The sequence below is a fragment of the Jaculus jaculus genome, chromosome 1 (assembly GCF_020740685.1).
Source record: "Jaculus jaculus isolate mJacJac1 chromosome 1, mJacJac1.mat.Y.cur, whole genome shotgun sequence".
Lineage (NCBI taxonomy): Eukaryota > Metazoa > Chordata > Mammalia > Rodentia > Dipodidae > Jaculus > Jaculus jaculus.
In genome coordinates, this window is record NC_059102.1 from 8,075,486 (window position 1) to 8,087,317 (window position 11,832).

Here is an 11,832-nt window from a genome sequence, read left to right on the forward strand (position 1 = left end):
TGTTGCCAACACTTCTTAAAGTTGACCTATTTTTCAAGTGTATCACGAAACAAAGCACACACCTCAGATCTCCCTTAGTGAGCTAGCCAATACATCCCACAGTGCTTAAACAGGTGTCTTGCTTTATTCAGTTCTGAGTTACCACTGCAGAAAGAAGCCAGTCACACTTAGATCTTACTCACATGAGATGGATGACAGATCTTTCAAAGATTCAGTTTTCATTTCAAGGTTTTGTAAGTTTGATTACCACTTATCTTTCAGGTTGGTCCATCTCTACTGAAATGAGAAAGTCCTAAACTTCTCAGCCATAGTTAGAAACACTCATCACCTCAACAAGTCTCTGTTGCACAAGTCCCAATGTAAGCTTCGTTGATTCACAAACCCTGGCACCAGTGAAAACTTTCTGGAGTCAGGGATGAAACATGCTGTTTGACACATCCTTGCTTCTGCAGAGTGACATTTACTGAAGCCGGCCTCTGCCTTGCCAATCCCACGCCCTCTAGGTGGCGCTGCAGTAATAAAACCTACCTCACCTCTATACAATCCAAAGTCCCCACATCTATCTAAGCTTAAAAGCCTCATTGCTAGTAAGGCATGGTGGTACATGCCTTTAATTCCAGCACTCAGGAGGCAGATGTTAAGAGGATCACTGTGAGTTTAAGGACAGCCTGGAGCTACAGAGTGCCAGGCCAGCTTTGGCTAGAGTGAGACCTTACCTCAAAAAACAAAAACAAAAAAGACACACATATTTCTTAATACAGTCAGGAATGCATTTCGGAGAATACCTGGATGCTGGGTAAATTCAATTTTCCAACCAATAGCAGCTGTCTCTCAGAAACCTCTATCATTCACCTAAGTTATACACATGTGCAAACTGCTGACACCCATCTGTGGATATACCTGCAAAGTGTGCTGACTACCAGCCAAGGGGGATCTCCAGCGTTTCTGCTGTCTTGTTTTCTTACTCAGGAGTCCCTAAGAGAACTGCAGACTCTTTTATTTTATTGTTTATGCAAACAAATTATCAATTTATGGGCTGCTAGAATGACACTGTTGTCAGGTAGATGTTGCAGGGAACAGTCTAGGATATGATCTCAAAAAGTGTCTGGTTCTAAGGCCATATTGCGGACAACTGTATGACCTCTATTACTGCTTTTAAAAAGCCTCAATCTATTTTTAGTTTGGGGAGAAGACTTCAGCATGATACTTCAATGTCTTCTTTTGAAAATTTGGAGGTATTAAAAGTATTCTGGGGCTGGAGAGATGGCTTAGCAGTTAAGGCCCTTGCCTGATAAGCCTAAGGACCCAGGTTCGATTCTCTAGGTCCCATGTAAGCCAGATGCACATGGTGGTGCATGCGTCTGGAGTTCGCATGCAGTGGCTGTTTGCTCTCTTTCTACCCCTCTATCTCTAATAAATACATTAAATAAATCTGTAAAAAACTATTCTGCAGACTAGAGTGTTTTAATGGCAGTCTAGCTCTGCTTGGGAGCACATCACTGCTAAAATAAATCTGTCTGCTTCTATAGCCTCCCTAATTACACATGTGCACAGTACAGACAGAGAGTGAAATATAGACCTCCAATGTCATCAAAGTTTTGTATTTAAACCCTAGCTTGTATTTTACCTGCTAGATAACCGCAGAAAAACACCTGTTTTAATAAACCTAAGTTAACTTGTTAGTAAAAGGATAACATCAGTATTTGCTATATATGCAGCTCTAGGGATGGAAACAAATCCATATAAATACATCAAAGTACATAGCACAAGGGGAATTATATAAATTCCAAACTGCTTTCTGTATGTCAATGTCTACAGATTCTTCAATCTACAGCATGTCTCACAGGAACTCCTAACAAGGTAAGGACACAATGGTAAGGCCACAGAACAAGGCAGCGGCAGTAGCAACAGAGGAGCGTGTCTGTGACGTGTGATGTGGTGCTGCGTAAGGTGCTGGTGTTAAAGACAAGGAATATGGAAACATATATTAGAAAGTCCTTTGGCAACATAAATCACATATAACAAAGTACATAAAGTAACTAGCATAGAATAATGACTATAAAACAATTTGGAGTTTGTTCAACTTCTCCCCCGCAAGGTAAGATAGGGTTTCACTGTAGCCTAGGCTGACCTGGAATTCATTATGTACTCTCAGTGTGGTCTTGAATGCACAGTAATTCTGGAGTGCTGGGATTAAAGACATGCACCACCATGCCTAGCAGAATTTTATTGTTATTTTGCGGTACTGGGGATCAAACCTAAGGGCTCACACATACTCAAAAAGCGCTCTATTGGGCCGGATGTGATGGCACACACCTTAATCCCAACACTCAGGAGGCAGCGGTAGGAAGATCACTATGAGTTCATGGCCACTTTGAGAATACACAGTGAGTTCCAGGTCAGCCTGGGCTAGGGCAAAACCCTACCTTGAAACAACAAAAACAAAAACAAACAAAAGTACTCCACCAAGGAGCTACAACCTCCACCCCATAGCAAACTACCAGACCACCTTACTCAATCATGGTATGTGATGGCGCTAGCACTGAGTCCCTCAAATGTCCCTTCTCATTCACAATTATTTCCACGTTTTGTTTTGTTTGCAAGGTAGGGTCTCTCACTCTAACCCAGGCTGATCTGAAACTCACTCTGTAGTCCCAGGCTGGCCTTGAACTCACCATGATCTTCCAACCTCTGCCTCCCAAGTGCTGGGATTAAAGGTGTGTGCCACCATACCTAGCAATTATCTTATTTTATCTCATTGTTCTTAATCAGTCAGCATATTCTCTGAAAATAGACAGGCCACATCTTCATCTAACAAGAGATTTCACTCTGCCACCCACAGGGTGAAGACAAATGAACCATTAGTGAGAAGCTGCAGAGCACAAAGACAAAGCAGACAGCACTCTAAGGCTCTTCTTCCTAGAAGCTGAAGTACTGTATGGGCTCAGACTTGGGGTCTCACCCAGAAGTCTTACAGGGTATTTCAGGCCTAACAAGCTCACCAATTTAAATTATGAACATATTTATCTTTCAGTGCTTGATAGGTACTTATTACATATCTGAAGTTTACTGCTACGTTATGTTATATAGTACTCATAACTTTAAGGAGGAAAAAAAAAACTATCAGTAGACTAAATTTTTTTTTTTAGTTTTTCAAGGTAGGGTCTCTCTATAGCCCAGGCTGACCTGAAATTCACAACATAAATTCAGGGTGGCCTCCAAACAAGGTGATCCTTTAACCTCTGCCTCCTGAGTGCTGGGATTAAAGGCATGTGCCACCACACCCGGCTAAAATATTTTGATTTAATAAAAATAACTGATCTAATCATTCATACTATATACTGTAAATTTACTGAAAATGTAAAAGCATTTTTCCTTTACTGTGAAACATCAATTGACAAAATACTCCTTATTCTTACTTATCTATTTTCTCAGTAGGATCACTGGTTCTGTTCTCAAGTACTAACCTGACTGGAGGCGCTGGGATCTTCAGAAACTGAAGCAGGCATTTCAAAGGGAGCAGGCCAGGAAGCCCCTTCAGAATCATGTGTCTGACTGGAAGTGGGTGATTCCTGCTCTTCTGCAGCAGATGGGACGGGCTGAGCGGCCCCATCACCATTGATGCTGGCCAAGTAAGAAATTTTTTAAAAGTTATATCACTTCAACTTTATGTACAGTCTACACATTCATATGAACTACATTCTATAATAAAGCACACAATTTGCACAAAATAAAAATGTTAACAATACCACAGATGCAAACTAAACTCATTTTATCAAATTCAAACTAAATTTTAGGTCAGGATTTCATTTTCCTTAAGATAAAATAAAGTAGCCAAGTACCTGTAATACAGAAACTTGGAAAGAATAGCCTTTTGATACCAGTGCTCTTTACTTTTCTTCTTCCTCTGCCACTTCTGATCTATCAATCTTTGATAAAATTCTTTCAACCATGTCCAATCACCAGTCTGAATAACACAAGAAATGATGAGACAGATACACAGATGTAGTTAAAACAACTTGTGTTGCTATAGTTTGGATCCTGAATGCCCCACAAAGGCTCATGTGTATTCAGTGTGCGTGTGTGTGTGCGCGCGCGTGTCTCTCTCTCTCTCTCTCTCTCTCTCTCTCTGTGTATGTGTGTGTGTGTGTATATATATATATATATATATATATATATATATTTTTTTTTTTTTTTTTTTTTTTTTTTTGAGGTAGGGTCTCACTCTGGCCCAGGCTGACCTGGAACTCACTATGTAGTCTCAGGGTGGCCTCAAACTCACGGTGATTCCTTCCTCTGCCTCCCAAGTGCTGGGATTAAAGGTGTGCGCCACCACATCAGGCTCAAAGTATATGTGTTTGTGGAATGGAGAGAAGGCTCAATTGTCAAGGCACTTGCCTCAGAAGCCTAAGGAACCAGGTTCAATTAATTCCCCGGTACCCACATAAGCCAGATGCACAAAATGGCACAGGTATCTGAAGTTCATTTGCAGTGGTTAGAAGCCCTGGCATGCCCATTCTCTCTCTCTCTCTCATAAATAAATAAATATTTTGTTTAAAGCATCTGTATGTTCATAACAACTACTATGTAAGCTAAGAAACAAGAGCTGTGACTCACTGTCACACCCACAACCTTGCCCAAGTGCCTGGTGCATAAACATGAACTGAATTATACTATGCTCTTCAAAGTAAAAAAAAAAAAAAAAATTAAATCATTGTAACTTATTTTCCCAAGTCCAAGAAGCATGAAATTTCCAGCTGCTTGGAAAGCTGGGGGCGAAGAACTGCAAGTTCAAGCCCAGCCTGGACTGCAGAAAAAATTCAAGGTCAGTTTCCACAACTCAGCAAGACTTTGTGTTTCAAAATGGGGGTGGGGTGGAGAGAGACTAAGAAAGAACTGTGTATGCAAGTGTAGAGACTGTAGGACTACCTCAGGTGTCATTCCTCAAAAATGGCATCCACCTAGAGCAGAGTCAATTAGGCTAAACTGCCTGGCTGGCAAGGTCCAGGAAGTCTCTTGTCTTTTGCTTCTCCAGTGCTGGGATTACAAGCATGCTCAGCATTTTCACATTGGCTCCAGGGATCAAACTCAAGTCCTCATGCTTACAAAGTAAGCATTGTACTGACTAAGCTATTTTTCCAGCTCATAAGACAAAGTTTTTGGGCTGGAGAGATGGCTTAGCAGTTAAGTTCTTGCCTGTGAAGCCTAAGGACCCCAGTTCAAGGCTCAGTTCCCCAGGACCCATGTTGGCCAGATGCACAAGGGGGTGCATGCGTCTGGAGTTTGTTTGTAGTGGCTGGAGGCCCTGGCACGCCTATTCTCTCTCTCTCTCTACCTCTTTCTCTCTGTCACTTTAAATAAACAAGAATTAGCAAATAAATAAAAATAAGGTTTTTAGGGTTGGAGAGATGGCATAGCGGTTAAGCGTTTGCCTGTGAAGCCTAAGGACCCCAATTCCAGGTTCAATTCCCCAAGACCCATGTAAACCAGATGCACAAGGTGGCTGGAGGCCCGGGTGCACCCATATTTATTCTCTCTCTCTGCATCTATCTCTGTCTCTCTCAAGTAAATAAATAAAAATAAACACTGAGTGTATTTAACAGGAGCACCCATCTTCAACATGGGGAAAAATAGGGTTGACCAACAGAGAAGCTAGAAAGTGAAATATGGTAACTCTATTCATAGGAATAGCCTTTCAACATACATTTCCTGATAGCCATATTTCTAGAGTATTGACATTTAAGATCTTTCAAAAACTTAAACTAGTCCTTAAATTTCAGATTTTTGTAACATTCTTCACTGACTTTATCCTTGCCCTTGTAAGAAGGAATCTCAGCTATTAAAAATCAATATAATAATTTTCTTCTATATTCTCTATCTTTTCTTTAAAAAAAAATCTTCAGTGAACTGATGTACTCAACTACATTTCCACTACGGCATTAAAAACAAAATCACACTTCCAACATGCCTGAGCTGCACAGTTTGCCCAAGCTGATAAGAGTCATTCTCTTCTGGAAGTTTCACAAAGTAGTACCTGTGATGACCTCATGAAGAGCTCTTGAATATCCAGCTCATCCAGCAAAAGGGTCCTTCCTATGCGGTGGACAGCCATGCTCACATGGGACTTGCTATACGGAATCTTCAGCAGCTTTTTTATGTTCTTAAAAAAAAAAAGGAGGAAAAATAAAAAGACCCCTTTTGTGCAACTTAGAATCTTTCAAATTTCTTACTTCATTCAATTTAAAGCTTAATAAACCTTATTTCCTTAAGGTTATATGAACTGGACTTTACACAAAAAAATTACACATTCAATAGCGTGGAAGGGCAGACCTTTAAAACTCTTGAGTCATACTGTAATATAAATGGTGATCAAACACTTATTTCTCTACAATAGAATTCCGTTTCATAGGCACGAAAGAAGGAATGTTGCATTATCCTAGGCTTTTAATGTGTTGGGCAAATAGCTACAGATCAAGTATCAAGAAAACTACTATAATATTGCTGTAACTTTCAACTTGTAACATATGCAGGATAATTTCAAATACAGTGAGTGAGCTCCAACTTTTACTATTAAATATAATCACTGATATTAATATTTTATTATTGGAGTTGTTCCATTATCTTTGAAGAAAGGAAATGAGTTATAGTACTACTTTTAAAGAATAAGCAGACAATTGTTATTTCATCCCTAATTTCTCAAAACTGCCAAACAAAGTGATATAAACAAAAGCAGCACCAAACACTCTCAAAGTTACATGAAATAACAGATATCACTTACTTCCGAGTCAGAGACAACATCCACATCATTTCCCACTGAATCAATGAAGTCATATGCCATGCCAAAACTACCAAAGGAAAAGGCCACAGGTTCAAAGCTGAACAGAACACCGAGCTTCATTGTTTCTAGGACATACATACCTACATTCCAAAACATCTGAACCCCAGTGCAGAGCATGTTATATTGCCTACCATTCCCTTCTTAGTGGTACACAGAATAATGGCATGCCTTAAGACTAGATGGCATCATTGGTCAAACAGTAATAATTATGAAAAGCGCAGTATTATTGCCATAACCCCCCCAAAATCTTCAAGACAACTAATTCAACATTTTGTTCTTTTTACATGATGAGGTAAGAAAAACAGAAACATATGTTGGGATTTTATGTTCCCAGCAATACACAATACCATACTTTTGAAAAATATATAAGGGGAAAAAACTGTACCTGACATGAATTCAGTCATAAGGAGTAAAGGAAAAAAAAAAAAAAAAAAGCCCAACCAGCAAGGTCTCAGCTCATCCCAAGATAACACACGGTCTATAGCCTAAAAGCTTGGAAAGCAGCTGTGTGTCATCACTTTCCAATTAGTAAGTGGCACAGTCAAGACACTCATCTACACCCACATACTAGACTCACATGACTTACTACCTGCTACAGGTAAGTATGTAACCTTGTTTCCTCATGGGCAAAAGTTAACAATGCATCTGAAAAGGTGGTGAGACTTGCATGAGAAAATACTTAGCACCATGTTTACATACTCAGTGTATCAGTATCATTTATACTACCTTACAACATATATCCTAATTAAGCCATTTTCTAAGAGAAAATAATTGGGTTAGTTCCAGCTTTGGGCTAGTACAAATAATGCTACAGGGTTGGGAAGATGGCTCAGCAATCAAAAGCACTTGCTGCTTAAGCATGAGAACCGGGGGAGACCTGACTCTGCTCAAGCCTGATTCCTCAGAATCCATGCAAAATGCCGGGTGGCCATGGGTAAACATTCATCAGCCACTTGAACTAATTTGCACACCTTTTTTTTTACACACCTTTTTGTGTATATATGAATGTGGGCACTCTAATTGGGAGAGTGTGTGTGTGATGGTCAAAGGACAACCTCAGGCGTCCGACCTCACCTTCTACATTGTTTAAGGCAGGGTCTCTCTTATTTGATGCTGTGTGAGCCAGGCTAGCTGTCATATAGGCTTCAGGACTCTCCTGTATCCATACTTTCCTTCTTATTGTAGGAGGGATTACACATGTTTGTGCTAGGTTTACATGGGTTCTGAAAAATCCTAATTTGGGTCATCAGAACTGTGCAGCAAATGCCTTACTCACTGTAACTTACAACAAGAACCACAGATACATTACTATTCTGAGATAGTAATTTAGAAATTATCCTGGTGCCATAGAGGGTAAAAGTTATATTCACGAGTTGTTTGTTTATAGCATTATTTTTTCGTGTGTGTGTGTGTGTGTGTGTGTGTGTGTAGTATTGTGATTCCTGGTACGTGATATGTGGTGTTTGCATGTGTATGTAAGCCAGAGGAGAACTTGGGGTGCCCTTTTCTATGGCACATCCACCTATTTTCTTTAAATATAGGTCTCTTCCTCAACCCAGATCTGACATTTTTGGTGAGTCCCAGAGATTCTCCGTTGTAAGGTTACAAACATGTAATGTACATCTCAAATTGACCTGAAAGCAAGTGTTAAAGAGTTTAAATGAGACTGGAGAGTCAGGTAAAAATGCCATAGATTAAAATTTACCTTGAAAATGGCTTGCTTTTCTTACTATTACCCAGAGTGGTAGCTCCTGCTGGCCCTAGCTTGGCACTCTCTCGCAGCCAGTTGGCAGGTGGGAGTTTCAAGTCTGTTTTTTCTTCAAGGCGTGCAAAGGCTGTTCGAGGAGGGGCGGAAGAGTACTTCACCACAGCTCGGCTCTTCACTTCACTGCCTCCAAGAAATAAAGCTGATCCCTAATTAACATATGGAACAAAACTTTAAAACTGCTAGGAGTGAAAATCTCACTTTATAAAGAGAAAACAAGAACCCACCAAATCATGTTCACAAGGACCATATGCTACATTTTATTAGTAACACTTAATAAATTTGAGCATAAATCATCACATTTACTTAGCTCTTTCTCACAGTGTCAAAGGGGAAAAAAGACCCAATCAAGCAGTGTGATGAATATAGTTTCAGGTAGGAAAGAGCCAATCTACTGGCCTTTAAAAAATGCTGGGCATGGTGGCACACTCTGTGATCCTCCTATTCAGGACAGAAGAATCCAGGCAGCCTAATCTGTGTACTTAGTTCCAGGCCAGCCAGGGCTACACTGTGAGACATTGCTTCAAAACTAAATGAAGTCTTAAGTAGAAGCCAAGGATGCTTAATAATGTCATGCTAACTATATGTATAGTTAGTAAAACCACTGCTCAGTATTAAAGAAAAAAACTTCTTTGAGGTTGGGTCTCACTCTAGCCCAGAACTTGGCAATCTTCCCAAGGGCTGGGATTAAAGATGTGCGCCACCATGCCGGGCTAAAGAGATATTTTGATTTAAATATCATACATCATTTCCAAAGTCGGATGTGTCAATATATCTGGATATATTTTATTTTTATTTATTTTTTTGAGAGTGGGGGTGGGAGGTAATAGATGCTCCTGGGCCTCCAGGCACTGCAAACGAGCTCCAGACACATGTACCACCTGGCTTACGTGCGTCCTAGGGAATCGAACCTGGGTCCTTTGGCTTTGTAGGCAAGTGCCTTAATGGCTAAGCCATCTGTTCCAGCGCCCACCCCTTTTTGTACAGCAAACACACAGCAGCAACGTTATCAACTCATCAGACGTACACGCTGAACGTCTCGACGCTGCAGCAAAGGGGGCACCTCACAGCTTTCACAGCACGGCCCCAACACACCCTGAGTTGGGCACCGCTGTGACCTGCCTCCACACTGTCCCTTTCGGCCAGACAAACACTCTGCGCCCTTCTAAAATTAGCTGAGTCGCAAGGTCCCGAAGCCCTCCCGGGCGCCGTCCTGCGTCCCTCCGGCGCGGCCGGCCCGCGCCGCATGCTGGCAGCGCGTAATTCCACGCCCGCCTCCGCGAAGAAGCCGAGGTCGCCCCTAACCCGCGCGGGGAGCGAGGCATGCACTTGGCAGGTGAGTACTCAGGACGAGCCCTCTGCGCCTGACCCCGGGCCTAGCTGGCGACTCCCCCGGTTCGGAGGTGTCCGAGAGCCGCCGGCACGAGCCCCGACCGCCCTCCCCCGACGGCGCGGGCCCGCGGACTACGGAGCCCCGCAGGTCCCGCCCGCGGCGCACTCACCTGCGCGGAAGGTTCCTCGGACTCCGCTCGGGACAGGAGGCTGAGCCCTCCTCGAGCAGTGGCGCCCGCCGGCGAAGCCTCGGCTCCGGGTTCCTTGGGGTCCTCCATCACTTCGGTCCAGGGAAGAGCGGGAACAGAAGGACCAGGCGACAGGAGCTCCGGCCCGGAGTCACAGCAATCCCCCCGATGGCAAGCGCCACGGACGCGCCTCGGAACCCACTTCCGGCCCTTGACAGACAGGACCGGAGGTGACGCGCTCCACTCTCGCGAGGTTTTTGTAGCCGAGGCCTGGCCCCGCCTCCCGGGGCTGGCCCCTCCTTCGCGGCAGGGGAGGGAGCCGTAGCGCGCCTGCTCCTGTCCAAGCCGTGGCGGATGGTCACTTCTCGCGAGATCAGACTCCAGGCTCCGCCCTTTACGCAGCTCCGGGCTTTGTTGGCTAGTAGTGGTTTGGACTTGGCCTCGGGAGGATGTCGCTGTCGCCTGCGTGCCTTTGGAAGGGAGCTGTGGCATGGGAGGTCGCGCGGTCCGAGTTCGTGGTGTCACTCCTTGCCAGACGTCACTGTCCCTTCGTCCTCCCACGCGGAGGGAGAGGCGGCCGGCTGCTCCCGACTCGCGGCCCCGCGCCCGCTCCTGCATCACAGTGCCGGGCCGCGGGGCGTCCGCCAGGCCGCAGGCGCGGCGGGGCTCCCCGTAGCCGGGCGCGGGGAGACCTTCCACTGCTCACCCTCTCTGCGGCCATCTCTGCACCTAAAACACCTAACTCAGCCACGGCCTTATCAAAAGAAAATTCATATATATATGCATGTACATAAACACACACAAATTTCATGTTGTATGGCAAGATTTAAAAAAGGAATAAAACCCAAGGTGTTTCTACGTTTGTAGTTATTTGGCTATCCCAATTTACGATTTTCCTTTGGCTCTAAGTTACTATGGGATGTTTGTGATTGAGCAAGTCTAGATTACAAGTTTTCTAGTGAAGTCATTTGACGGTACTAATGTGTGACCTGGAACGCAAGGTGGTCCTCTTAGCTCAGCCTCCCTCGGTGCTGGGATCTAAGGTGTGCGCCACCATGCCTGGGCCTGGTAGTGTATTTTTAGACATCTAATTTAAAACATGCATTGAGTGTGATTTTTAAAAAATTTTATTTATTTGAGAGAAACAGGCATAGAGAGAGGAGGCCACCGCAAACGAACTCCAGATGCGTAAGCACCCTTGTGCATCTGGCTTATGTGGGTCCTGGGGAATCTAACTGGGATCCTTTGGTTTTGCAAGTGAACATCCTAACTGCTAAGCCATCTCTCCAGGCCGAATGTGGTATTTTTGATCATTTGTATTTTGCAACCAGTTTCTTTTTGCAAATTGTTATTACAGTAAAAGTTTGAAAAATATTTTATACAAGAGGATAATTAATATTTTGTATACATAAGTTCATAAACCATTATATTGCTTTTTATGACTAAGCACTTATATATTGTGTCACATAAAATGATAGTTGAATACTTGAAAAGCAACTATATAATCCAGATTTTCAAAATATTCTTTGTTTTTTAATTAAAATTTTTTAAAGTTATATTTTTGTTAATTAGATTTTGTTAATGAGAATGGGTGCACCAGGGCCCCTAGCCACTGCAAACAAACTCCAGACGCGTGTACCACCTTGTGCATCTGACTTACATGGGAACTGGAGAATTGAACCTGGGTCCTTAAGCTTCACATGCACCTT

At 43.0% G+C, this 11,832-nt stretch overlaps 1 protein-coding gene across 2 annotated transcripts in view; it reads right to left on the reverse strand.

Moving 5' to 3' along the window:
- The window catches only part of Edrf1 (erythroid differentiation regulatory factor 1), a 47,250-nt gene extending 36,917 nt beyond the window's left edge, over window positions 1-10,333 (reverse strand). For both annotated transcript variants that reach the window (XM_004659258.2, XM_004659257.2), the window contains exons 1-6: window positions 10,106-10,333; window positions 8,544-8,752; window positions 6,779-6,845; window positions 6,035-6,160; window positions 3,843-3,967; window positions 3,468-3,624 (exon numbers count right to left, since the gene is read on the reverse strand). In XM_004659258.2, the coding sequence (XP_004659315.1) occupies window positions 3,468-3,624; window positions 3,843-3,967; window positions 6,035-6,160; window positions 6,779-6,845; window positions 8,544-8,752; window positions 10,106-10,213 (792 nt within the window). In that variant the 5' untranslated portion in view covers window positions 10,214-10,333. The remainder of the gene's footprint in view (window positions 1-3,467; window positions 3,625-3,842; window positions 3,968-6,034; window positions 6,161-6,778; window positions 6,846-8,543; window positions 8,753-10,105) is intronic.
- Between the last annotated feature and the right edge of the window lie 1,499 nt (window positions 10,334-11,832).